General features: G+C 36.5%; 1 protein-coding gene across 1 annotated transcript in view; it reads left to right on the plus strand.

The window, feature by feature from the left end:
* MINDY3 (MINDY lysine 48 deubiquitinase 3) overlaps positions 1-26,370 on the plus strand; it is a 50,607-nt gene that overhangs the window by 19,403 nt on the left and 4,834 nt on the right. The window contains exons 9-12 of the mRNA XM_032181349.1: positions 3,063-3,133; positions 4,307-4,387; positions 23,226-23,298; positions 24,170-24,242. Coding sequence (XP_032037240.1) covers positions 3,063-3,133; positions 4,307-4,387; positions 23,226-23,298; positions 24,170-24,242 — 298 coding nt within the window. The remainder of the gene's footprint in view (positions 1-3,062; positions 3,134-4,306; positions 4,388-23,225; positions 23,299-24,169; positions 24,243-26,370) is intronic.

Consider the following 26,370-nt stretch of genomic DNA (forward strand, 5'->3'; position numbering starts at 1 on the left):
TCCTGTAGTCACCGATTAACATCAAAGGTTTTGTGCAGTGATGTTTTATTTCCACTAGAGGTCTGCTAAAAATCAAAGTATCACAGAATCACAGAATTTCCTAGGTTGGAAGAGACCTCAAGGTCATCGAGTCCAACCTCCAACCTAACGCTAACAGCCCTCTACTAAACCATATCCCTAAGCTCTACAACAGTAAACAACAAGTACAGTAAACAAGGAGACTATCCAAGCAGGAATACAGCACATTTCATATTTGTAGGGACTGCAGCGAAGTAACAGTGAGAACATTCAGCCTCAGCGTAGAAACAGGAAAATGAATAGGTGATAATATTATCATAAACCAATACACTTATGAAATTTTCAAAATTACACCTGTCCTGTGTTTTTATTCAGAGGTTGCATAAAGATACTTTAACTCTTGTTCAGTTATTTAAATATGTAACTTTTAAATTTTTAAATAATTTAAAACTATTTAAAAGTTGCTGTCAGTAATCTTTTTAGTGAAAAAGACTGTACTGAATTACAAACTTCAGGAATTACCAAGTAGCTTACAAGTGACACTCGGACAAGTGACAACTTATATGGTAATGCAAATTTTCCAAGTCAGGCAGAAGTTAACAGGCATTTTTTTTAACTGGTACAACTACCAGTGAAATGTCAGTCTTCTGACTTCCTAGCTTTCTTCTTGTTTCCCATGTACATATTCCCATTTAAACTAATCTTATTCTAATCTCAGTTGCTGTTCGTTTGTCTGTTCTCTTTTCATCAAGTAATTTCTGACAAATCAAATTTTGCATCAGGCATTTTAAGGAGAAGTTCCCAAAAATTCATGAAAAGTGAGGACTTCCAGAGAGAAAGAACAAAATTAATGCCTCCCGTGGGATAGATTGCATGCTGAACTCGAGTTGCATATTGCTTTACTAGTCAGCACACATACTAGTAGCATAACAACTACCTTGTGTGTGTGGCCTTGCTAGGCTGGTAGTAAGGAAATCAATAAGGAAATTGAGAGTCAGAGATTGCAGCAGAGCAGGGGACAAAATATGAAGGGGGACTGGGTATAGTTGAAGCTATTGTTTGAAGGGGATCTACTGGTAGAAATCTTTGAGAAATATGCTTTTATTTTTACATTCTGTTTTGGGGGATTAGTATTTTAGCCAGAGCTACCCTGCTTATTTTCAGTTCAGTGTTTTAAAACCAAAACTTCATTGATCTTAGTTAGAGTAAACTTCCTGTCTTTCTTACATTTCATGTAAGAAGTGTTTCAAAAATGAAATGCTGGAGTTGCTTTTTCTAATGCCAAGAATTTGTGATGTTTCAGATAGTCACTAGGTGGTAGTATTCTTATACTGTTGGTAATGGTATCATTAAATTCTAAAATCATCATTAGTTTGTGCCTGAACTCTTAAAGGCTCTGATTTTCTCCCTTTTTAGAAATCTGCTTACACTTGCAAAGCTACTTTTTGTTAATGGAACAAAATACTTAATCGGATTATTTTCTGAATCAGAGAATGGTTGAGGTCGGAAGGCATCTCTGCAAATCATACACAACCCCTCTGCTCAAGCAGGGATGCCTAGAGCAGGGTGTCTAGGACCATGTCCAGGTGGCTTTTGAATATATCCAAGAAGGAAGACTCTTCCACCTCTCTGGGCAGTCTGTTCATTATAACCTGAATCATTTTTTTCTGACTAGTAAATACTAATTCTGTATTTTTGTTCTTTGCATCAGTTCTTAAATCTGAAGCCTTTATTTATCAGACTTCTACATTAATTTTGTTAGTGTTTTTTTCCAAAATGTGATACAGTAAGATTATGTCCTTAATGTAGTGTTACTTACATCTGTCATGCATGTCTTTGTTGCACATATAAATATATTATTTCCAAGCAGTAGCTATTCCCTAGTTTGAAGGATGCTTGAGTATGTTTTGGATTGAGATTTCGCTTGCCCTTGACTCAAATGAAGGATGAATTGTCTAAGCATATTGCAATTTATAGCAGCTGTGAAGTTGGTGAGGTAAGGGGGTTCTGCAAAGAAATGCCGATGTACCCCCATGTGTTTTAATTCCAAGCAAATTCGAAGATAATCCTTGAAAGCGTGTTTTCAGATCAAAGAATCCTAGGTTGCAACAAGGTCCTTTTACACACAGAGCTGCCAACTCTAAGGAATGAGTTGCACCTGCAGGCCGCAAAGGTAGTGAATGAACTAACGTTGTAAGTTTGGTTTCGTTCTTCTTAATGGTGGAGGAAAAGTTGAAACATGTCTATAATAACTGTTCTACACAGTTTCAAAATTCAATGATTAAAACTCACAGTTGGTGAAGGAAGTGCTCCATGCACTGAGATGATGTATATATAAACCCAGAGCTCCTTCAGTTCCATATGGTTATGACTAGTTTCTATGCTTGAAATTTTGAAGCACTTTCTTACTCTCTAATATAGAGATCCTCAAAAAGGCTGAGTGCTCTTTCAGTCAGTAGTATGTAAATAGTCTAGATGTTGCTGACAGCTGTGTGCGCTTGAGAGCTGAATGATTCATTAAATGGAAGCTGGTATAGAAAATCAAATTGAGGGAACACTTTATTTCCTACTAACAGAACTGCTATTTACAAAATTCTCATGTTTTATTGTTCAGAATGTGAAATGTTTAACATAAAAAAAGCTGTGGAACTCTTAAAATTAAAATAATACACACACACATAGATGTTTTCTTTCCCATTCAGGAAAGCTGTTTTTAACTTTTTCTGAGAATAATCTTGATGTAAGATACAAGTACTTCTAATAAATGCAACAACTTTTGAAAAGAGGTATCAACAGCAAACCTCATTTAAAAACATCTGTTTGACTAGTAGTTCCTTATAGAGAGAGAAATTATTAAACCTTTCCAGGCTTTTTTACTATACCGTAATGATTTATCTTTGCTTATCTTTATAACAACAGTTATCTTTGAAACTGCCTTACTCTTTAAAATTGTCGTTCCTTGACCAATTTTGAAAGCAAGAAAAAGCAACTTAAAAGAGGTTGTAAGGATTTTGCTCGAATAAATTTGGTTTTGTTTTGAACAGAACTTCTTGGTATACACAAACAAGCAACAATAGGCTTTTTGACATTGATGGAATCTCTGAGGTACTGTAAGGTAAGCTATTTTCTGTATAACTTAAAATTTTTCTTTCATTGTGGTGTTCTGGGCTTCTTTGACTTAATAAAAGCTTCACTGTGAACAATGGGAGATATTACAGAACTTTCAAAGTATTTTCAACTTCAAATTAAAACTGAGAATAATACTATATTAAAAAAGAATTGTTAAACGCATTTTGTTGAGTAAATGTATGATGCTATTTAAATTACAACTTTATTGCACCGAATTAAGATAGCAAGTTAGAAGCTCATGTTATTACCAAAATAATGCTTAATGCAAGTAATATAAATGGTTATGAAATTCTTGTCTTCTCACAATATCTAGTCTCAAGGAGGCTTGCTAATCATCAACGCTGCAGTTCTGTTTTTCTTCTTATGCCGTTGCTGTCTTGCACTTAAAATGCCATAAGTATAAATTGTAAAACTGTTAAGTTAAATGCATTCTTAATGTAATATATTGAAGACCTAGAAATTACTTTGTGTACTTATCTGTGCGCATTTGCAAGTTGATGAAGTGCAACTTAATCTATGTTGTTTCTTCATGTCATGACACAGACTTCCTTTATTTAAGGATTTTATTTGAGAAATTGTTCCAGAAAATCATACTTCTTAAACAGCATTGATGATCTTAATTTGAAAAAGCTTTTTGATCTCTCTCTGCTTCTTTTTCAAGCTATATTGAATTCTTTTAACTTAGCTCATGGTTAAAGAGGATTGTGGAGTTCTCAAAATGTTATGTATTGACAGACTCCACCCTTTCATTTGTTAATAGTCAGTTCTGAATTGGTACATCCAAAACCACGTCATAAGTCAGGTGGACTTCTACCACATTTAGCATCTGATTCTAGTATTGTTAGGCATAGCAGTAGTTAAGCCTGTGCATCTTGAAGCACGTCTCCAAGGCTGAAATACTAGATATCGATAACCACTTTCTCAATGATGTTGTCTTTCAGTTAATTACTGTAAGTTACATTGTTTTACAAGTCAGTTAGGAACCAGAGATCTAAACTGTAATCCAAGTATTTTACACAGTCTGATATTTTGTTGGACATTTTATAGTAGTTTTCAGAGCATTTGGGTCTCCACTAACTGATTCGTCCTTAGATTGATTGCTGACTAGATGAATTTCCTGGGTTTGCTCTGTGGTTCTGATTTTATTGCAACTTTTTAGGTTGGCTCCTATTTGAAGTCTCCAAAATTCCCCATCTGGATACTCGGCAGTGAGACACATCTCACAGTCTTTTTTGCCAAGGTATGTTAGATGTGATTTTTGTTATGTAACCTCAGGCAGATAAACACCAAATAAATCCAAAGTTCAGATTTTGCCACGGCATGAGTTTCATGTGGCTTTAATATAAAGTGTAGTCACCAAAACTTTTAATTAAGCTTACCTTTGAAGACAAACTTGTTGAAGTGGTTTAAGGATACCTGTTAAATTTTAGTGAAATCTTTTGATTCTGGTATAATTTATTGAGGGTATGGGGGGAAAGGGGTGCTTTAGAACACCATAATCGTGATACATACTGTCTTGAATTTTTATTGTGCAAGAGAGGGATAAAAAAAAAAATAGTTACATGTAGGTGCCTATTAGTAGTTTAATCTTTCTGTGACAGTACTTTCACAGATTTTAATCTATAACCATAGATATCTTTGTCCTAGGTTAAAAATAGTTACAGGACACTTGCAATAATTCCTTTTATTTATTCTAACAGGTATGTATGATAATCACAAGTCCTCAGTTTAAAGCGTTAGACCAAAGTTTCCGAACAGTTTCTATTTGTTTAGTAGAAAATATTTTTTTCTCATACACTTATAATTTCTACAGAACGCTTTCTGATTAAAAACACTTACTGAAACTTTATCATTTGTTAGTCTTTATTACAAATGAACTTTCCTGTACTTAGTATCTTACAAATGAATAACTATTTTTAGGTATTAATCTTGAAAGTAAGTAGTAGATCCTATGACAAAACAAAGACCATAATTTCTTCAGTTGTTGAGTTTGCCATAAATAAAAATAAAGAAGAAACAAAGTAGCAGGTTTATATAATAAAAGTGAACAAAAGAAACCCACAATAATTGGAAGTGTATATGCAGCATTTCTTTAACCTTACTTTAAAAAAAAAAAAAAAAAAAAAAACACAATTAGCTCATATTCTGCATTGAATTTTTTGCAAACACTCTACCAGAACTACTTTGAATTCCTGTTGTTCTAAACAGGAATTGCTTTTTCTTTCCCACAATATAGGGAAAAAAAAATCCGTATTCTACTTTGCTTGTTTTCTGCCTACTATCTCCCCAAACAATCTTTTCAAGTAAATTTTTTGGATTTCAGTTTTGAAATTTTTTCACTTTTTTTTTTTTTTTTGGAATTATCCTATGTCAGTACCTTATTCTGTAGATAGTGTTATGAGTCATAATAGGGGTAAGTAAAATAAATAGACACAATCATCCTGTTAATCCAAGTCAGATATATCTGTCCAGAATGTTACTGTATCTCCAAATGTTTTCTGTTTACAGGTATTACTTCTAGGTAGAAATCTATTTCTATGCTCTTTCTTTTACTACATATTGGTCTGTTTGCTGGGTTTAAAGTAACTAGGCATCAATGTCTAGTGCTTCCAGTATAGCTTGGCTCTTCTTTCCTTGCTGTGACAAACTTCATCTTGTGATTAGTATCTCAGGAATCAAAGAGCAGGAAAAGAAAGCAATGGGGACTTGGCAAAGAATTTCCTAGATTTTTTTTCTTATGAAAAGAGGTACGAGCTGAAGGTTTGTAAAAGTTCCAAGAGTACTTTGTATGTCTCTGTTCACCCTAAAGTCAGGGTTGGTGGGCGTTTCAGGTGGAGCAGAAATGTCAGCTATGCAGAAGTACTGAATCATGTTGCAATTATCAGTTGAAGCTGCTTGCTGAAAACTGGGGGAAGAAACCTGAATACGTTGCCAAATGGTTAGCCAGTAAGTTGTTAAAGTAGTGTGTGTAGTTCTCTGGATGATGCTTGATACTGAGGATGTAACTTCCAGCTCAATGTTGAGTTTGATTAGAGAGAAATCTTCAGAACTGAAAGAGGAAAATGGAGAGGGAAGACAAAAGCAATTTAGATTAGGTTTGGATAGAAACAAATATGGCTCTAATTCTCTGAAGCTGCGTATAATTATCAGGAGCCGAACCCTTATGCTTAGATAGAACATCTAAGCAATTGTTAAGCAGAGGAGTAGTCAATGTTGAAGTTAGTAGTGTAATTAGCCCAAGAAGCCTAGGAAAAGGCTCTTCCTAGAATATTGTCCCTATGGGCAGATTCTTCACTGTTTCCTCAGGGACCTTTATGGAGCATGAAGGTTCAACAGACAACAAGTTTTACTTAAATGCTGCATTCCACCCTACTCAAAATGGGCAGCTGTTGTTTAATACTCTGTTGCTTCATTCAGATTTTTCATTTCACTCGAAGTACAGCAGTAAACATTGGTGTCTTCACTGTGGAATGAAATCATCCACCATGGTTTTCTATCTTAGAAAATTTTACATTAAATACTGAGAATGTTATAGACAACCATTGCTGTCTGCCAGAATATATTTGCATCACTAAATGTGAACCATTTTGCCGTAGCTGTGACTTTCAGAGAAACGTTTAGTCTTAGTTTCTAAAATAAATCTACCAGCCTGAAACTTACCTTCTCCATTTTCAGTGGATTTTAATGAATGAGCAAAGTGCAGCACAGCGTTTTTGTGCTGAAAATGATACTTCAAGATATAAGTGAAAATAAAAATGAACTAGTTCATAACTAGGCTTAAATTCTCTTGTCATTGCCTGAAATAGCCTTAAAGTGTGACAGCTGAGTCAATTCCAATTTTTAGCAAAAGTCTACCAGTAGGTCAGTAGTTTCCACCATTATTAATGGAAGTTGAATCATGGAGATTTTATCTACATGGCTTTCATCACCACATCAGGATTGCCAAAACTCATTTGGGACATAGGGATATTTTACTCAGCCTCATTTTGCTAAAGGGAATTGGAGGTACAAAGAAATGACATAAGTAATTTCTTCATGAAATGAACCTTCACCTCACATTTTCCATATTTTAGTTTCATGGTTTTTTAGTTTTTTTTTTAGTTTCATGTTTTAGAGGAAAAATGCTACAGATTGATCTGTAGATGAGTATGTCGTAAAGTTGGCAAGGACATATGAACACATGCATTACCTGAATAGTTCTTCAAAACTCTCTGATATATATGTCTGTCAAAGTAGATCTGAAAAAACTTGGGTGAAAAAAGCTGGGACGGGGGCAAGTGTTAGCAGGGAACTGTAATTAGTACCAGAATATCTTCTCTTCTTTAAATTATGACTGTGTACATATAAGGTTAGAAAGTTGCTTGATGCTTTGATGCTCAGCAATCTGAATTTAATCTTGATGGGGGGAGGAATGGTGGCTATGCCTCCTAGTTACCTATCATAGTTGCTGCATTTGTCACAAGGTGGATTTTCCCTGAAAAACTGACTATGGAGGTTCTTTGCAGGCAGCTAAATCCAATCAGCCATCATTTCTGCCTCTCCCTGCCTTCCCTTCCTCTCACTGAGTAAGAAAACTCTCAAATGGCCTCAGGCCAACAAAAATAAACAAGGAAAGCTTCATCTGACATTCTAAGTGTCCCTGTCAGACAGTGATCATGCAAATAGCCAGTATTGTAAATGTTCTCTAAAAAGCAACTTTTTTTTAAAGTGTGGAGAGAAGAAATTGAAAAGTGGGGTGGTTCTGACAACGTAGAGATAAGGATGTGATGGGTAAGGATAAAATGCTGTATGGTCAGGTTTTGGTTGTTGTTATCCTCATAAGGAAGTTACGACAAGCTGAGACTGTTCAGAACCTGTAGGAATGTCAGGGTGTCATCAGGCACCATGGAAAAAAATCAGCTAGTTTGTGTGGTTTTTATATAAAATATGAAAAGAAAAAGTTTCAGTTAAAGTAATAGGAAGAACAACAGATTAATAGCTGCTTTCTAAATAGTGTCTGCTGACATGCTAACTTGCGTGTTCTGGAAGTTTGAATTCAGAGCCTTTAAAAGTGAAAAGACAACATGGAATGAGTCCCCAGGGGCTTTGCGTTAGTATATGCTTATTTCATTGTCTGTTCTTGGAGCACACAGACCTCAGCAGAATCGGCTGTCCACTTCCATTTTTAGTTACAGCATTGTAGCATTTCTAGACTTCAAGGATCACATAAGCAGAGGAAACTCCTGGCTGAGACATCTGAACAAGCTACACATAACGCTTTTCAAGGAAAATGTGCCTGTTTTGCTGGGTTGGGACTGTTCTTATGGTTTTGAATTACAGTTTTCTATTTTTCTAATTTTGATTGCTGTAACATGTTTACATATTCTCAGGGCCTTTCTGCAGTATCCTCAATAATATTATCTCAGAAGAAAAGTCACTTGCTTCTCTTCCTAAACAAGCTTTTAAACTAAATTTCAGTAGAGAGACACCTGAGCAAACACTGGCATTGCTATAGGAAATCCTGAATTTGGGTCAGTGGTGTTTGCCTGCACTGCCCTAAGGAGGAATGTTACTGGATATGACATCTAACTTAAGAACATCAACAGAGAGTAAGAATGGCCATGAAAGAAAACAAGATACTTGTGTAAAAATTCAACCATTACTAGTGTACACTAACAATGATGGTCTATACAAAAGTAAACGATGTGTATCCAAATAAATTACACTTCTACATTAATAGAGGAGTTCTTCTGGGTAGGGAAGGTAGTGAAAAATATCTACTCCCTTTGTTTTGGATTGTGCTCCCATGGCTGGTGAACGCAGGTAATCAGATTTTGAAGTATTTCTTCACTAGAGGAGAAATCAGAATCAGATTTTGAAGTATTCCACCTCAGGAAATGGTTATGGAGTATGTGGTTGCAGAGTCTTAAGTTTCCAAGAGTAAGTGGAACTGGTTCTGGTTGGGACTGTCTGGCAGGAGGATGTAGATGTGTAAGTCAATGGCGGTAACTTCTGGGCTCGAGCGGGGGGTTGGTTTTCTGTGCTGCTGATGAAGAGCAGGGAGACAGATGCTGCTCTGTTCTTCACAAATGCTCTGACCTGATTAAATCAGCAGTGAAACTTCAGATGTATTTCCATCAGCTGTTGAGAGCTCTTTCTTCAAGAAAAGACCCCTCTTTGAAGTGAATGTTAGGGCAGGGTGTTCCCTGTGGTATCTGTGAGCCTGCAGAGAATTTAATTTATTCCACTGGTTACTTTGAGCTTCACTATGTTAAGTGCTGTTGTTAAACAAATGAATTTATATTGTTCTCAATAACGCAGTAGTTCACAGGGGTTGCTTTGTCCAAATAGTTTTGTAGCCAAAAGGCCAGTTCTCTTCTCAATACTGGTTTCATCGCTGGAAAGGGGTACCTCAAAATACAATGCTTCTGTAAGGTATCTACCCTATTCTGGCTTTGCAGGATCACAGAGCATGACTGTGAAACCTTATTCCCTTCTTTGTAGGTCTGCCTCAATTTTACTTTCTGATTAAATTGTTCCTGCAGATGCATGTTTGTGTCTCAGAGCAGGCACTTCTGGGCCGTTTTTTTGTTTGTCTGGGAGGCTTTCTGTGGCAAAACCTGTACTTTTTTTTCATTTGTGTGTGTAACTTTCAAGCATTTACCCAAGAAAATTTGAAGTTAATTTTTTCGTTTTAATCAGTGGAATGACATCTTCAGGTAGGGCCTTTTATTGCTGCCACATCGTATGCAGAGGAACTCTGGAAAGGCATTGGAGGCACTGCTTCTAACTTCTCTCCATGCTGTGCTGAACCATGTTATATCAGTTACAGCTTTTGTCCTTGTTCCCGTACAAGGATGCCTAGATTTGTACACAACATTTTTTGAGGATCTTAACCTCAAGGCAGTTTTGATGCTGCTCTTGTCAAAAGTGCTGTGCATCTCCTAATATGACTAGCAGTTACTGTTTAGATCACAGAGGCAGTAACTCACTCAGAAGATTTTTACGTTATTTGTTCTCAGAGTTGAGACACTGAAAAATTGTAACAGAGGTCATTAAACTGAGAGGACGTAAGGCTCACAATATTCACCAAACCAGCTATTTGGGGATTTACCAACAAAAAGAATGTTTTCACTGTGTTTATCCTGATTCTCTGACTAATTTCAGACACTTATCTTTATTTATAAGTTCCCTAAAGTTTCAGATATTTTTAACATTCATCCCATGATGTATAGCTTTCGCTGTGATCATTTAAGGACATTGTTCATGGTTGGCTGATACAGACCATGAAATGTAATTGTATATACCCCTAAGCAAATAAGCAAATTACTTCCTTTTGGGAAAAGATTTCTCATCCATCTGTTTTCTTTCAGAGGGGGAATGTGAGTTTTTATACATGATGTAGATGAGAACAGGACTGCTTAGATGATATCACTTTTCATGTGTTTATGTTGTTCCAATTTTTGTGTCACTGAATTATTCCTCCTGAAATATTACATGTTGGTACTGCTTTGTGCTAAAGTAGGGGAGGGAATGACTTTGTACTGTCTCCTCAGATGCTATTTCGGAGCCTAGATGAAAACTTGTGAAATGGGGCAGAAAATAGTTCTAGTAGTTCCAGCAGGAACCTTTGATCCACTAAAATCTAAGTCTAAAAATTCAAAGTAAAATGCTAATACTTGTTGCATGAGGTGCCCTTTGAAAACAAGAAGAGATGAAATAAGAAAGGAAACCAATGCAGTGTAAGGAGCCTTTTGTAGATCTAAAAATGCAAAAAAAAATCCTTCCCTTGAACTGTTAAGTTCTCAGTTTAGCATATTGTCAGTGCACTTCCAAATTGGAAAAATTACAAAGAAAATACACAAGTAATAACCATGAATATCACACTAAAAATGCCATTTCTTAACCATTTCAAGTTTACTTCTAAATACAGTTAGGAAGAAAAGTGGTTCTAGTATTCTACAATTCATCTGTCTATTCACTTTTCCTAGTTCTCTTCAAAACATACGTTCTGTTTACTTTCAGTTTTCTGAGTTTGTATTTCAGTTGCTTAAAAAATAAACTTGTCTGACTTTAAAGATTAGCAGTAGGCTATGGGAGGGCGTAGTCATCTCTGAAAATTATTTTGACTAACTTAAATGATATGTTGTTTCTAAAAGGTATATTTTTTTATTGGAACACTATAATGAATGTATAAGCTACTGTTGTGAAAAATGTACAACACATAGTAAAAATTGTGGTTCATTTACTGCCCATTTGTAGACAGTCCTGAGAAATATTTTTTTTTCCTTTTCCTCATATTAGAATTAAATGAATGACTTTGTCATGACTATGTAAACTGAAATTGGGGAGTGGAAGGTAATGAATTGGGTCTTACCCCCATAAACATACTTCCTAGCATCCAGAAGGCTTTATAGTGTCCTGTTTAAGGAAAGAGGGTATGAGCAACCTAGTTTGTATGTCAGTCTTATCAAACGAAAGGCTGGTTTTTGAAGAAACACATTACAGGTTTTTTTTGTTAGTATATGCAGAGTGTCTCGCAAGTAGTAAATGCGTCAAAGACATTGTTAAATACAGTTTTATAAAGTATAAGTCACTGTATCGAGTAAATTCTGAACGTCAATGCATAATAGAAACAAAGGCTGAGAACATCACTGTATCATTCTGTATCCCTTTTAGGTATGAAACCAATGTTGGTTCCAGCTATATTTGATACAATAGAGAAGACATGGGGCCTGAGTCTTCACATGACGGGTAGATATTCTGTTTTTCAAATTTGGAGGAATAGGAATCCCAGCTTATTATTAAAAAATGATGAATAAAGTGATACGATTTTTAATAGTATTACAGTTCTTAAATATCAATCACATTGATATTTACAGAAATATGTATAAAAAGTTATTCCTAATTCCAGTTCAAGTGAAAAACAAAATGCTGATGGCTTTTTCTCCATCATCTGCTTTTTCCATTAGTCAGGTACCTTGGCCTCTCCAGCTATAACTTCTACTCAATTCTGGCATTATCACGTTAGTGATACCACTTTAATTATCACTGTAGTTCCATTTTCAGCTATATTAAATAGCAAAGCATTGTTCATGCTATTGCTCAGTAGTACAATAGGATATAGCCATCCAGCAAGTCCTGATCTGAAGTTTTATATCCACACCTCTTTTAATATAATGTTCTCTCATATATTGTATTACTGGTTTTGTTGGTTTTTTGTTGTTGGTTTGTTTTTGTTTTTTTCCTGCTGGTCACAAAGCACATCCACCTCACTCAATGCATTAGCATTTACCAGCTGTGGTCTTAATTCTGCATTTGGCAAGTGATATGTTTGCAGCTGTTCCAGTCTGCAGGTAATGTTTAGAAACTAGGCATTTATACTTACGTCTTTTGGTTGGCTGACCCTTTCTTTCTGATAGTTGTCACTGAATATTATATGAAACAGCTTAGAATCCTTCATGTATCTGACAGCTGCTGAGTTGTTGTGCGTACTTCTATGTTTAGCTCGCAATAGATCTTGGCCTGAAAAACACAACTACTTCAGAAGTCCTCTTCTCATTTGGAAATTTAAGGTTTGGCTTTTTAATTTTTGAAATGATTTTATACTTCAGCATCCTGCATATATTTATTTTTTTCAAATTCCCCCTGAATAATACTACTATTTTTATTTGAACTCTGTTAATAATGGAGCAGGTATCATTACACCCTAACCAATTTGTAGTTTATCCAGTATTTGTGAGTAGATGGAGGGGAGAGGCATAAACTTATTCCCTTAAAGGCTTTTTAAAGTCTTAGCCCAAAAGCTGTGACTTAATAAATACAGCGTCCTTTCATATCTTTCTGGTTTACAAATCATTGAGTAATATGTAAGAAAATAGTAGCTTTCTTAATAGCTAAGCTGACAGCAAGTGAGGAATGGAAAGAAGGGATTTAGTTTGATACTGTAGAATACTCCTTTCCAGAAAGTATATGAACTTAGTGCAGTGGTCTGTTGCAGTGTTCATGTCAGGTTTTGGCATGACGTACGTTAGAAGGAGATAAAACAGAGGTAAAAGGTACTGTTTTAGTCATTCGATGCTGTCTCAGCAAATGGAAGGGATAGAAGCTGGGTTTAATTTCCATGCCTTTTCAACAAGTATACACATCATTGTCAAAGTTTCTAAACTAACGCAGGTCAGTAAATAAGGCACTTTATGTCAGCAAGTGGCAGAATCAGAGTCGGTGATTTTCTTTAATGGAATCATTCCAGAAAGAGAATCGTAAGAGATTTTATTTAGCAGTTTCAACACAGAATGATTTTTTTCCCAGAGTCCTAAAATCTAACCTACTGCCTTCCAAAATACGGAATTTAATACCCATAGTAATGTAGTATTGCAAAGATCAGGATAAAGACAGGATACGTCAAGCATAACAACTAACTTCTCTCCATTTTCTATATATTCTTATACAAGATCTATATATAGAAATAATAAACTCTGAAAATGCCAAGCCTGTCCCATCCATTTGTTGTTCCACAGACTTCCTTTTTATTATTTTCTAGTTACAGCTTACTAACTGAAGGAATTGTTTAGCAGATAATGATGTTAGGAATATTATTTTACCATTTTTAGTGAAACATGGAAATGAAAATCTGGTGCTCACTACATTACCAAATAGTGGCAGAATTAGTGTAAGAACTGGTGGTATGGCTGTTGTGCCATCCACGGTTAGCAAAAATCAGTGAGTGTGAATGGCTGTTAATCTATAAGTACATGTTCTAGATTGATTCTTCATATTCTTTCTTCCCCATAGAATTTTTCTTCTTTATCATGAAGTCATAGATGTATTACATAGCTTATGAAATAGGGAGTTTTAAGTATAGTTATTGAAAGCTTGTGAAGTGGTTTTGGGCTAAACAACAAGGAAATAAATTTGTGTCCATTTTCTCCTTCCCCCAAAAAAGTCTGAAGACAGATGTTTGGTTCTTTCTGAGCAAGATGTCCTATGGAAAGCTCTGCAGGAGGATCTGGATAGGCTGGACCGATGGGCTGAGGTCAACTGCATGAAGTTTAACAAGGCCAAGTGCCGGGTCCTGCACCTGGGGCGCAATAACCCCAAGCAGAGCTACAGGCTGGGAGAGGAATGGTTGGAAAGCTGCCAGGCAGAGAAGGACCTGGGAGTGATGGTGGATAGTCGGCTGAATATGAGCCAGCAGTGTGCTCAGGTGGCCAAGAAGGCCAACGGCATCCTGGCTTGTATCAGGAACAGCGTGACCAGCAGGGCTAGGGAGGTGATCGTCCCCCTGTACTCAGCTCTGGTGAGGCCGCACCTCGAGTACTGTGTTCAGTTTTGGGCCCCTCGCTACAAGAAGGACATCGAGGTGCTTGAGCGGGTGCAGAGAAGGGCGACGAAGCTGGTGAGGGGCCTGGAGAACAAGTCCTACGAGGAGCGGCTGAGGGAGCTGGGCTTGTTCAGCCTGGAGAAGAGGAGGCTCAGGGGCGACCTTATCGCTCTTTTTAGGTACCTCAAGGGAGGCTGTAGCGAGGTGGGGGTTGGCCTGTTCTCCCACGTGCCTGGTGACAGGACGAGGGGGAATGGGTTTAAGTTGAGCCAGGGGAGTTTTAGGCTAGATGTTAGGAAGAACTTCTTCACTGAAAGGGTTGTGAGGCATTGGAACAGGCTGCCCAGGGAAGTGGTGGAGTCACCATCCTTGGAAGTCTTCAAAAGACGTTTAGATGTAGAGCTTAGGGATATGGTTTAGTGGAGGGCTGTTAGCGTTAGGTTGGAGGTTGGACTCGATGACCTTGAGGTCTCTTCCAACCTAGAAAATTCTGTGATTCTGTGATTCTATATCCTTGGGAAGATTTGGGAAGATGACGTTTTCTTTTTAATTCTCATCTCTGCTCAGCCTGCTTTATTCCCATGTTCCCAGACCACACTAGGCTAGATGCAGGGAGCTGAAAACACTAAACAAGATGCCAACATGACAACATATGCGTCAATAGTAAAAAATATTCTTTAAAATAGTAGCAGTTGTAGTCTTGTTGTGAAATTTCAGGCCAAACTTCATGTTTCACAAAACTCCCCGGCTGCCTAATAAACATGTAACATGACAGACTGAACTGGCATAAAAAATCTGCATGTTTCCAGGAGACCTTAAGTAATTTTATAACCAGCAGGAACCTGATTGAAATCAACTTGGATTTTAGGTATTGCCTGATTCACAGAACCTTAATGCATGTGACAGCTGTTGAATCCCTGGGAACATCAGAGTGAACCCATATACAGCATCTAATTTCATCCTTCACAAGTACAATCACGAATACCCTCGAAGTCCATTTCTAAACACTTTCTGAGAAGCATTCAGAAATGAGATTTACATTCCTTGGTCATCTCCTTTCATACTGATAACAACCTCCTTTGATAAAGCAGCTCTACTTTCAGGTTAGAAATATGTGAATGAATAAATTAAAAGCCTAAATGAGGAAGGAAGGAAGGAAAAAATATGAAGAAAGATGTGGGGCAAACCAGTTATGGTGGAAGAAGCTTTTAACTTTTTCTAGCTGAGTTGAAGCAGTTATTTAACATACTACTTTAATTTTCTATCTTTATTTCTCCCATATGTAGCATCATAGCATCAGAAGTCGTATTTTTATAACTGAGTAACATGTTTGTTTCTAAATTTTAAAATAACCTCCTTTCAGTTTTTAAATGCTTTTTTTCCCCCATTGTTGATTTGTTTTACATGAGAAGGGTATGAAACATTGATATTTCCTCATTTGAGTTTGAATTATACCCATTTGGGTCTACTGCTTCATAGTTCAGGGAATCTTCGTATGTCTGTGTATATTTATATAGACTTTCTGAAAAGAGCAGTTTTATGTTATAGAGAGGTGCCAAAGGTGCCAGTCTGACATGAAATAAGTTAAAGATACTTTGCTACAGGAATATTGAGACAGTATGGGTGTATTCAGAAATAAAGTTCTGTAATTTCCTATGCATAATTAAGAAAACTGATGTAATTGGTGTTAAATGAAATGGGCTTTATTGTGTAACACAGCTTTAAGGAGGAAAATAACACAAGTTTTGTATTAAAGAAGTAAACATACTGCCTTTCGTGTGAGGTAATTGTTGTACTCTGCTATTACAGATTTAGCTACCTGAAACGCCAAATTGCAATATGAACATAAAAGGCAATACTGTTTTTAAAAAGAAAATAACAGTGAAGAAATAACAGTCCCTGCATTTTCTGTATGTGTACATGGAGATTCCCTAAAATACTGCTTAGCAGCACAAAATACCAGTGGTCACTTGACATTCTTAATACACGGTTTCCTTAAGTACTTCTAAAGCTCATACTGTTCACATGTAAAGCCATAAGATCTTACTTGCAATAATTTGCCAAGTTAATAATCGTCCTTTAGAAAAATTCTTGTCATACTTGAGTTACAAAATAATGCAATGTCACAATCTCACCCACTTTCAAAAACATTTCATGGTTCTGGGTTGAAGCAAAGCAGGGCATTTTCATCTTCCCAAGCTTGAATTACATAGTTTAAATGGTGAACTGAACACCTGAAACAGGTTTCTAACATGAAGTGAGGCTCTCAGTACTTCCAAGTATTTAGGAAGAACTGAATTTCTGAGGTATACATGTATCTTTGAACTGTGCCATTACATGGTCCTGTCATACCTCTTCACTTCCCACCTACTTAGTGCAATTTTCACATGGAGTTAGTATATTAATGCTCACCAGGGGTTGTATTACAAGTGCTTCATGTCTACAGCCTGAAATGATACTATATACAGAAATACTATTTCATATAGTTTTTTTAAAAAGTTGACAGCTAGCATGATAATAAAAACTACAATTCATTTTGAGTAAACTTTGTTGTGAAGTTTTTGCATGTTGTCAACCATGAAACTTGACCACTTCCACTTTAGTTCCTCTTAGGAATAAAGATTAATTTTTGATGTTGTTGAGGACAGAATATGATACTGTTAAATAACAAAAAGTATGGAAAAGCTGCCCTTTTTGATTAAACTTGGGAAGGTGGGGGTAATATTTAATTTAGTAAGTAAATAAGAATTCCAGGAAACTAAAACTTATCCATTCCTGTTCTGTAATTCCAGTAACACACTTTTGCTCTCAAAACAAAGACTTTGTTCTGTGATAGTGAAAAAAGTTGGCAATTGAAATAAATAAAAGTGAACACTACATAACCAATCTTCATTGTTTTATAGTAATCTCTTACAATACATGCTTCAAAACAAGGAACATGAATTTCCTGCCCCCTTTCCACCTCCTACCCTCCCTTTTTTTTTTAATGTGGCAGCAGTTCACTTGTAGCCTTCTTGGGAAGTTGTTGAACATGTTGAGGAACTGAAGAAGCTTCTCATTCTTACTTTGGAGCACTGCCTCATTTGAAATGTATTCTGGTCATCTGTGAAAGACCTATGCATCCAAATGGTAATACAGAGTACATTAGTAGGATCACATGAAATTTCTTTTCTTTTTCAAAAGATAATCTGAGAGAAGTTTAAAGACAATTAAAATCAGATTTCTTTCTGAACCATCTCCACAGTGAGATTGAGTGAGATTCTTCCTCTATACCATGCATCAGGTGTCTTTATAGTCTCACAGTATTAGAATAGGTCTGACTTTCTTTCTGCTTCCCATACTGTTAAAATCTACTACTTTTTTGTGTTTCCAAGGGCATGCTGGGTTGAACAGACAGATATTGGATTTTATCCAGTTTAACTTGTCTCTGGAGTCCTACCCAGAATAAAAACAGGACAGGACCCTAGTGTTTTTTGATGTGGTTGGGATAGTTTTGTTATTGGGATCTCAGTTTGGAGTCCCAACCATTGCATGTGGACCAAAACCAGCAATTAAACTACCAGATGCATTCACACTCTGTTTTCGCAACACTGGCATGTGGATAGCTGTCTTTGGATAAGAACTTTCAAGCTTAGTACCTAAGTTCAAATAACAGTTGTCATTTGTCAGGGAATTGTATTTTTATATTTGAATCAGTTATGGAAACCTTCAACTTGAAGCCATTGGATTAAAATTAAGAGGGAACAGTGACCGCTCTGAAAAGGTAATTTATACAATACAATAAGATTGTTACACATCTCTAAGTACATGTTCAGTGTCTCATTAAGACCAGCTGAAATTGTAAGATGAGAACAGTAAATCTGGAACTTGTTAGAATTATAAACTGGATTGGAAAGACCTAGACATTTTAGGATTAAGCAAGCTCCCTGCTCAGAGCAGGTCTTGCCCAGAGCAGGTTGCTCAGGGCCTTGCCCAGTTGTGTTTTGAATATCTCTACGGCCTTCCTGGGCAGCCTGTTCCAATGTTCAGCTTCCTTCATCATGAGGAAAAAAAAATCTGAATTATAATATCTAATCTAAATCTCCTGTGTTGTGACTTGTACCCATTGGCTCTTGCCCTCTCTATGCATCACAGCGAAGTCTGGCCCTGTCTTCCCTATTGTCCTAGTAGGTAATTGAAGATAGCAATGATTATTGCTAACCTTTTCTAAGGCTTGAGAAATCCAGTTCCCTCAGCCCCTTCTCCTATATTACATTCTTTACCTGCGCCAGTAGTTTTGGTTGCCCTTCCTTGGACAGCTCCAGTATGTCAACATCGTGTGGTCAGGAACCCAACCCTGTCCCTTATATCTCAGGTGAAATATCAGAGGTATCGAGGAAGAATCACTTTCCTCCAGCGACTTACAACCTTCCTGCTAATGCAGCCGTCATTGACGCAAGGATGTGCTGCTGACTGATAGACAATTTGTTGTCCAAAAGAACTCCCAAGATACCATGGCCTAACTTTCTGGAAAATGCATTTCATTTTATCTTTGATGGAAAGAAAGTAGTATGCAATGAACGTTTTGTCAGATTTTGCTAGAGGGTGAATGGGCTTCCAAGCCTAGGCACGCTGTGGAAGAGCAAACCAGACAAAGCCCATCTTTCAGCAGGTGTGTCTCCTAGACCATTTCTTAAATGTTTTTTTTCTTCTTTCCCTTTCCTTCTCTCTCTTGCACCTCTCTTTCTATGTCTCCATGCACCCAGACACGTTATGGTAACCCACCACTTAATCTCCTGCACGAGTGCATGTGAGGAGAGCCAGGCGTGGATTCACAAGTCAGAAGTCTGAGCTTGTGCCTGCAGTAGTTGGCAGTTGTCCACCTTCTGCCAAACGCAGTCATTAACAGCAGTGTCTGCCTTCTGTCCTGCTGGGAGCACAAACTTGTGCAATTCCTCGCTGCCTGGCCTCCAGTTTCAACAACCAGTCTTGAGACTCCAGCCCTTCTGTCAAATAAAATTGAAGTTGAGCAATGCATCCAGAAGTCAACCAGAGATACGGGAATTGTTTTCAGATCCCATCAGCCTTGTTTTCTTAGGAAACTATTTTGGAAAAGTTGCTGTCTTGAAAGCCAATGATTACAGCATTGAAAAAGACACTGTTTTGTCTGTAATACAAGATTCCAAAATACAAGATACAAAATAATCCTGGTTCTTGCAGATCTGATTAAATAGTTAATAAATTACGAGCATTTCTGTATTGTTTTCAAGCAATTTTTCAAGAAAAGAATTAGTGCTATAGTATGTAATTCTTCCATGTATCACTCAACTGTGGCATGTGTGGAACTGTGAAGTGGGCCATATGCAAACATTTCATTTTCAGGGGCAGCAGGTCTTTCAGCAAGGGGTCTTTGTAAAAATTCATAGCCAGGATGTCAGTGTGGCTTATTCATTATGCTCTGGTTTTGATTTGTAAAATGAAAACTTCTGGAATGTTTTCATTAAAACTTAAGAAGAGTATTTTTTGCCTCTGAGGGTAAACACGGGATCTTAAAATAACTGGTACCGCTGATGAGAACAACTTTTCAAAGTAATATAACATGCCTTGTTTGTGAATCATAGGAGCCAACAAGCAAATGTGATTTTTGGGACATGTTGTACTTAATATTGCAAATAATTATTATAATTAACTGTTGATGGAATTCCCTTATATGGAACTTCTAATGCATGGGATACATCAAAATACAATTCGTAAGGCTGGGGGCGTGTTTTGGCACAGCTGATGGAGTATCAGCTTGGGCAGCTGAAATATGTTTTCATTAAGTGTTTGTCACGTTTTCAATTTTGCTGCTCGAGGGAGGTACGGGTTTGTTTTGGGGGGAGCGAGAGGGGCGTTGGCTAGATAAAAACGTATGGACCATGGATAGTGGATATACATGTATTTTCTAAGTTAAAGGATGCATTAGATTTGTATATACATGGATAAAATCTTAAAATTTTAATTGTTTATTATTTTTTTTAATAAAAACAATTAAAAAAAATTTTTAAAGTCTCAGAGGTTAGAACAGTTTGGGGTTCCACACTCCCTATGGATATATTTTATTTACTTTTTCCTTTTTTAAAGAATAAATTTTAATCTTTTGTAGGGTTTTACAAACATAAGATTTTTTTCTAATCTTTTTGCTTCCTAAGTCTCTTACCTGCTTAAAAAAAAGTTTAAACATAGGCAACTATGAAGATACACTGTTAAAGTATTGATTTTCTGTAAGTGCTGTAGTTGTCATTCATTCACACAATCACTAATATTTTGCATTGCTGTTTTTGTTCCAAATCAGTCGTGTTTAGACCCTTAAAATTTCATTTTGATGCTACTGGATCAATATAACAATTTAGCTTTTATTTTTCCAGTCCGTTAAGCAAGTACTGTAGAAGTTGCTCTCACCAGGAGAGACTAAAAGCATGAAGGGACTTCTTCTGAACTAGTGTCTTCTGTAGGCTTTCTGCCTTGGAGATGGATGATGGAGATGGAGTACTCAGAAGGTGATGGAGAAGTTGCGTATAGCTCAGGGAGATGTACAGTCCTAGTTTCTCTGCAGGCCAACCTACTTCTGGTATAAATGAAGATGGGTTCAGAAGTCCAGTCACAGTGAGATGTGGTACTTGTGCTGCAAGAGGGCCAGGAATTGGCTTGGTCCTGGTAAGGGCTTTTCACGTCTTAAGAACTAGGAGGCTTCCAGCAGACGTGATTCATTGGATTAATGTGCATTAGGGACTTAGAATGTTTCAGAGCTTTCTTTGAGGGGAAAATTCCCACTGCATTGATCCTTTAAATCCTGCTGCATGCAATCAAGTGTCCAACAGATGTGCGGAAAGCTTTCTCTAGCTGTGGAGCCCGTGCTGAAGTTGCACACTGGGATGCTGCTTTTCAGAGAGGGGTGGACACAAGCAGCTGGCTTTGCTTCTGCACAGTGTGCATCTAGGGCTGGCGTTTGGCCCAAACTTTATTACCACTTAAGTTGCAATATGGATAGATCTAAATAGATCACAGCAGATTGAACCCTGATCCTTCCATAGAGGCACCACACTGCTCCGTAAGGTAGATTTTTGCATGGTGTCATGCAGCAGTAGAGCAGCCCTTAGGAGAGAAAGTATAATGGGCTGGTGTTCTAGTAGTGATGGGCTGGCAGCTCAGATACTTCCTCCTAACTTCTAAATACAATCCTTCTTAAGACCAAATATTGGCTGTCCCATGTGCAGAAATTAGGGGAACTCTAACCCATGATTGTATGCACCTGATGCCAGTAAGAGCTGCATCTCTCATGTCTGCAAAATAAAACTTGCTTGATATTTTTAAATGTGTCGCATGTTACCCCTTTTTGTGTGTTCTAGGCAGCTGGCTTTCACTCAGGGAAGTTTTCTAAGCGCATGCTGGATACTGTTAGGTGTATACTTTAAGTTCTTGGCTGATTTGGAGTCAGCTATTAAGAGAAAATGGATAAGAGTGGAGTTCTCATAAAATCTATGGTTTGCCTCTGTTCTTTCCCTGAAGTGGTTTTCTTAATCTGTTCAAAGAGCAGTAAGCCCCTGTGCATTTTTGAATTCTACATTTCTCTGATTAACTGTTGCACATAGAGGTATAATGAGTGGATATGGTGATTTTCTCTTCTAAAAAAATGTCATCTGCAGAAAGTGAAGTTGAGCTGAAACTGGAATTTAAAAGGTTGTATGCTTTTTAAAACACTGATTTGTAAAAAATAAAAATTACTTCATACAATATGAAGAAACATTTTTGATGTTTACTGTTGTTTAGAGGAAAGCCAACTTTTTGTTTGTTTTCCTGTCCATAGCAGAGCAGGTACCATTACATTTCTACTTTGACAGAAAGCAAAACTATAGGGGGGCATAGTCAAATGCAGTGTTTCCTTTGTAAGTTTTAGTTTTTCATTTCCCTTTCTGTGTGAAAAATAACATACATGGTTGTAACTTTTAAGAGGAGATGAGGGCTTCAAGTACTCCTAGTGAGCAGTTATTTGGTGTTTTATGTTCCATTTTAATCTCAGGTTTTGGTACCTTTTTAAGCTAAAGGGTGTGCTGAGTACGGTGCATTTCTTACCCTTTTTATCGCCTTTTGTTTCTCATGAATAGCTTACCAGTTTTACTTTTTTTCATAATGTTTTTGGCACAAAACCAGAGGAATATGCTTTTTGCCGTTTTACAATAGTAGAGAAAATGTCTCCTGTATATGAGTTTTGGAAAACAAAACTGTGTTTGAGATGAAAAGCCCATAAATAAAAGCATTACAACAGCTACTATTGGAACCATATTTTTTTCATGCAACTAACAAGTTTGTGTTCTGGCAGCCTGTGAAATAGACTTCAAAACATTGTCTTGCAGCTTTCTATCTAAATAATTCTTATCTGTTTGTAATGCATGCATGCATAGTACACTCACTAAACTCCTCTGCTACTTGTTTGTGTTTTCGGATATGAAGAATAATACTATAAATTTAAATCTCTATATAATGCACAGACTCCAAGTAGTTTTTCTGTGCCATGACATCTGCATTAAAAATTACGTAAGCTTTGTCTGGAAGTTTAATAGTCTGCAACATAGTTCTTGATAGCTTTAAGTCACTGTTTTCAAAGTACTTACAGTTATTCTTCTCTTGTATTTAATTTGCATTCATTTAAGGTCCAAAGCTGTGTAGTATAGGTAAATTTTTCCTTAGTAATCTGTATCTGAATTAAGAATATCCTGAAAGTTTTCTTTCTTTCTTTTTTTTTTTTTTTTCTCCAAAGGATATGGCCCTTGTTGCTCCTGAAGCGCCTTCAGAACAAGCTAGGAGGGTCTTCCAAACATATGACCCTGAGGGTAAGGGCTGTATGTCTTGCTGAAGTGTGATTTTTGGATTGAAGTGCATTCATTCGGTAGAGACATATTTCAAGGAGTAATGAATGCTGCATTCTGTGGAGTATCTCTTAAAAATAAACAGGATTATTATTTTATAAAATTTGTTCTAAATACTGCACTTTCAAATCCATTGCGCTTTCTATGTCAGGGTAATACACTGTTTATTCCCAGACTGATTAATAGACAAATTAAGTACTTAGTACTTAAGAAATTTTTAATACAGCATTCAATCTATAAGTGAAACAAATTTTTGAAAACTTTTTGTAGCAAAGGGAATTGAGTACAACATAGTGTAACAGGAGTTAGAGTTCTTAGAGCATATGCTTTTTAACCTCATAATTTTCTAATTAACCTCATGTTTCTAATTAACAGAAGGCTTACATATAATTTGATTTCTCTTATATTAATCTTTCATAAAATATTTGTTATGATTGCATTCGTCATGAAATTGTTTTTAAACGTATATGGCAGAAACTGAAAACTTTCTTAGGTTTTGGAAAACAAATTGTGTAACATTCAGTCATTATTTTAACTGTTCAAAACCGAAAAAAAAATAACAGTTATTACCCTATGTATCAAGTGGAGATTACTATAGAGATTGAATTGTTAGCAAGTATTAAGTTGTTAAGCACATAAATGATAAACCTACAGTTTTTGTATTGCATTCTTTTAAAGTGATAGAGAAGTGCTTGAAAACTGTGCCTTCTAGAACCCCACCATGTGTTTTTAAGTTTTAGAGATAAAGATGTGCAATATTTGTATTTTTGAGTAAATTCTGTGTTCCTGGAAAGCATTTTGTTTCTTTTCCTAATGAGCTTTGTTACTGCTTTAGATAATGGCTTTATACCTGACACTCTCCTAGAAGATGTAATGAAGGCTCTGGACCTTGTTTCAGATCCTGAATAGTAAGTATAATGAAATTTCAGAATACAGAAGTATCAGTTAGCCACATATTAATTACTGCTTTTTTCTGGATTTTTTTTTCTAGCCTGTACTCTGAGCACAGGATGTTATTTTGAAGTGCCTAAGTTAGCTTTCAGTGAATTGGAAGGGGGGATGAATTAGAATTAAAATCTCTCTAGCTTTGATAGTGATAACTAGAAGCCAAAAAAAACACACTACCGTCAGTACTATGTGTTGAGGAGATGGTCATTGTGAATATATTCCTATATGTTGACTAGGGTGAAACTGACTAAAAAGATAAATCACTAAGGTACATGTAGGCAGTTTAACATTGATTTATATACAGAGTTTAAAGCTGAAACTGCTTCACCTGCATTTTTGTTCCAGCAGCATGTGGTGCCTTCTGTTTATAACTGATATTTATTTCCAGAAATGACACATTTCTAGGATTAGAGTCAAAACTACTAAGTGAAAAAGGTTTCACTTACTTACTTTAGATGTTATATGGACTGATGGGACTAATATTCAGTGACAGCAGATAATCTTCAGTGTCAAAGCTTACCTTCTAATTATGTCTTAACACTAAATGTTTAACCAAGAAAGGAGAGCTATGTGCTTGATTTTTTTTTAACATCTTCAAAGATGGTTCTGCTCTTTCATGAGCATGTTCTAGCCTACTGCAGTCTAAATCAGTCATTCCTGTACAATGGCTGTTGAGGCTGCAAGTGTACTTACCACAGACATGAAATGTATTGATGTCATTTTCTGTCTTCCAAATGTTACAAGCTATAGCGAAGTTTACTGAGCTGGGGAGGAAGGGTGAAAATTGGAATCAAGAGACACCCGGGAAAGACAAGACAAAGATACTAATATTTGTGTCATGTTAGTAAATGGTGAAATTTGCAAAAGTTTTGTTTGTTTGTTTGTGTTTTTTTTTTTAAGGGAAAAAAAGGCTTAATTTAAAAGGTCTGAGAAACTTTGTTTTGGCCTTTTGTTCTGTTGCATCAATAAGTCTGCAGAAATACCCTTTCTGCATCGAGGAGTTTTTTCATTCGGCTGTTTGGCCTTCAGGGCATCTGTGGCATAACCCTGGCCTATGTTATTGTGCTTAGCACATTAAACATAAACTGATGTAGGATGACAGTCAGACAGCCTGCTATATGGGAAAGACCTCACTGGAGATCAAACCATGGAATATTTTGTCTTGAAATATCTCTTCTTAAATACAAATTTTGTCTAACGTTACTGTCTTGAGGACCTATTCTATTTTGTTTCTAGTTGCCCTGTCCATTTAATGTGGAACAAAGGTATAAATAACACATTTCAAATTACGTACAGACCTTTCTGTTCTGTTTTTGTTGTTAAAGTAAAATTAAAGGCATTGCTTCCAAGAGTGGTATTTGCACTTTTTAGTTTGAGAACTAAAAAGTTTGGTTGTGATCATCTTATCTAATGCTTTAAGCTTTTCGGAATCTCAAGATGAGTAACGAAAGACAATCAGTGGCATGTGAGAGGTTTCTAAAATCAGGATTTTCATAAAAATCAATACAGAATTATGTTCATTGTTACTCACTGTACAAGAACAAGGTGTCATCAAACTGGATTAGCAGGTAGCAGTTGCAAAACATTGGATGCTTATTTACAGTATCTTATATTTAATTTGAGTGGAGTTGATTAAATGCATCAAGTGTATATGGGTTCAAAGCCAATCAGGCATATGCATGGAAAGAAAAAGAATATACATCTGTGTGTTTAGATATAGCCTCTCACTGAAGATGTCTTCAAGCAGCAGACTGCTGGAAACAGGGAGGGTAAACTAAGAGTATCACTGTATTCTTGCCCTCTTGTACTCTGTTGTAAGCATCCACTACTGAACAGCGTTGGAAACAGTACACAGGGCGAGGCAGTCTCCAGTGAGGACATTCTCCTGCATGGTACAGCTTGCAATTTAGACAAAAGGACAGGATAAATAAATGTTTAGACAATCTGATGTCTGTAGACTATGATGTTCAAGTAGAATCATAAAGGTATAATTGACATTTGTTTGTAGTGACGCAAAATTACATCATATTCATGCAGAAAGGCTTTCAGATTATTCCAGTGTACTGTTAATAAATGCATTAATTTTTT

This window comes from Aythya fuligula, chromosome 2, assembly GCF_009819795.1.
Source record: "Aythya fuligula isolate bAytFul2 chromosome 2, bAytFul2.pri, whole genome shotgun sequence".
NCBI classification, from domain to species: domain Eukaryota; kingdom Metazoa; phylum Chordata; class Aves; order Anseriformes; family Anatidae; genus Aythya; species Aythya fuligula.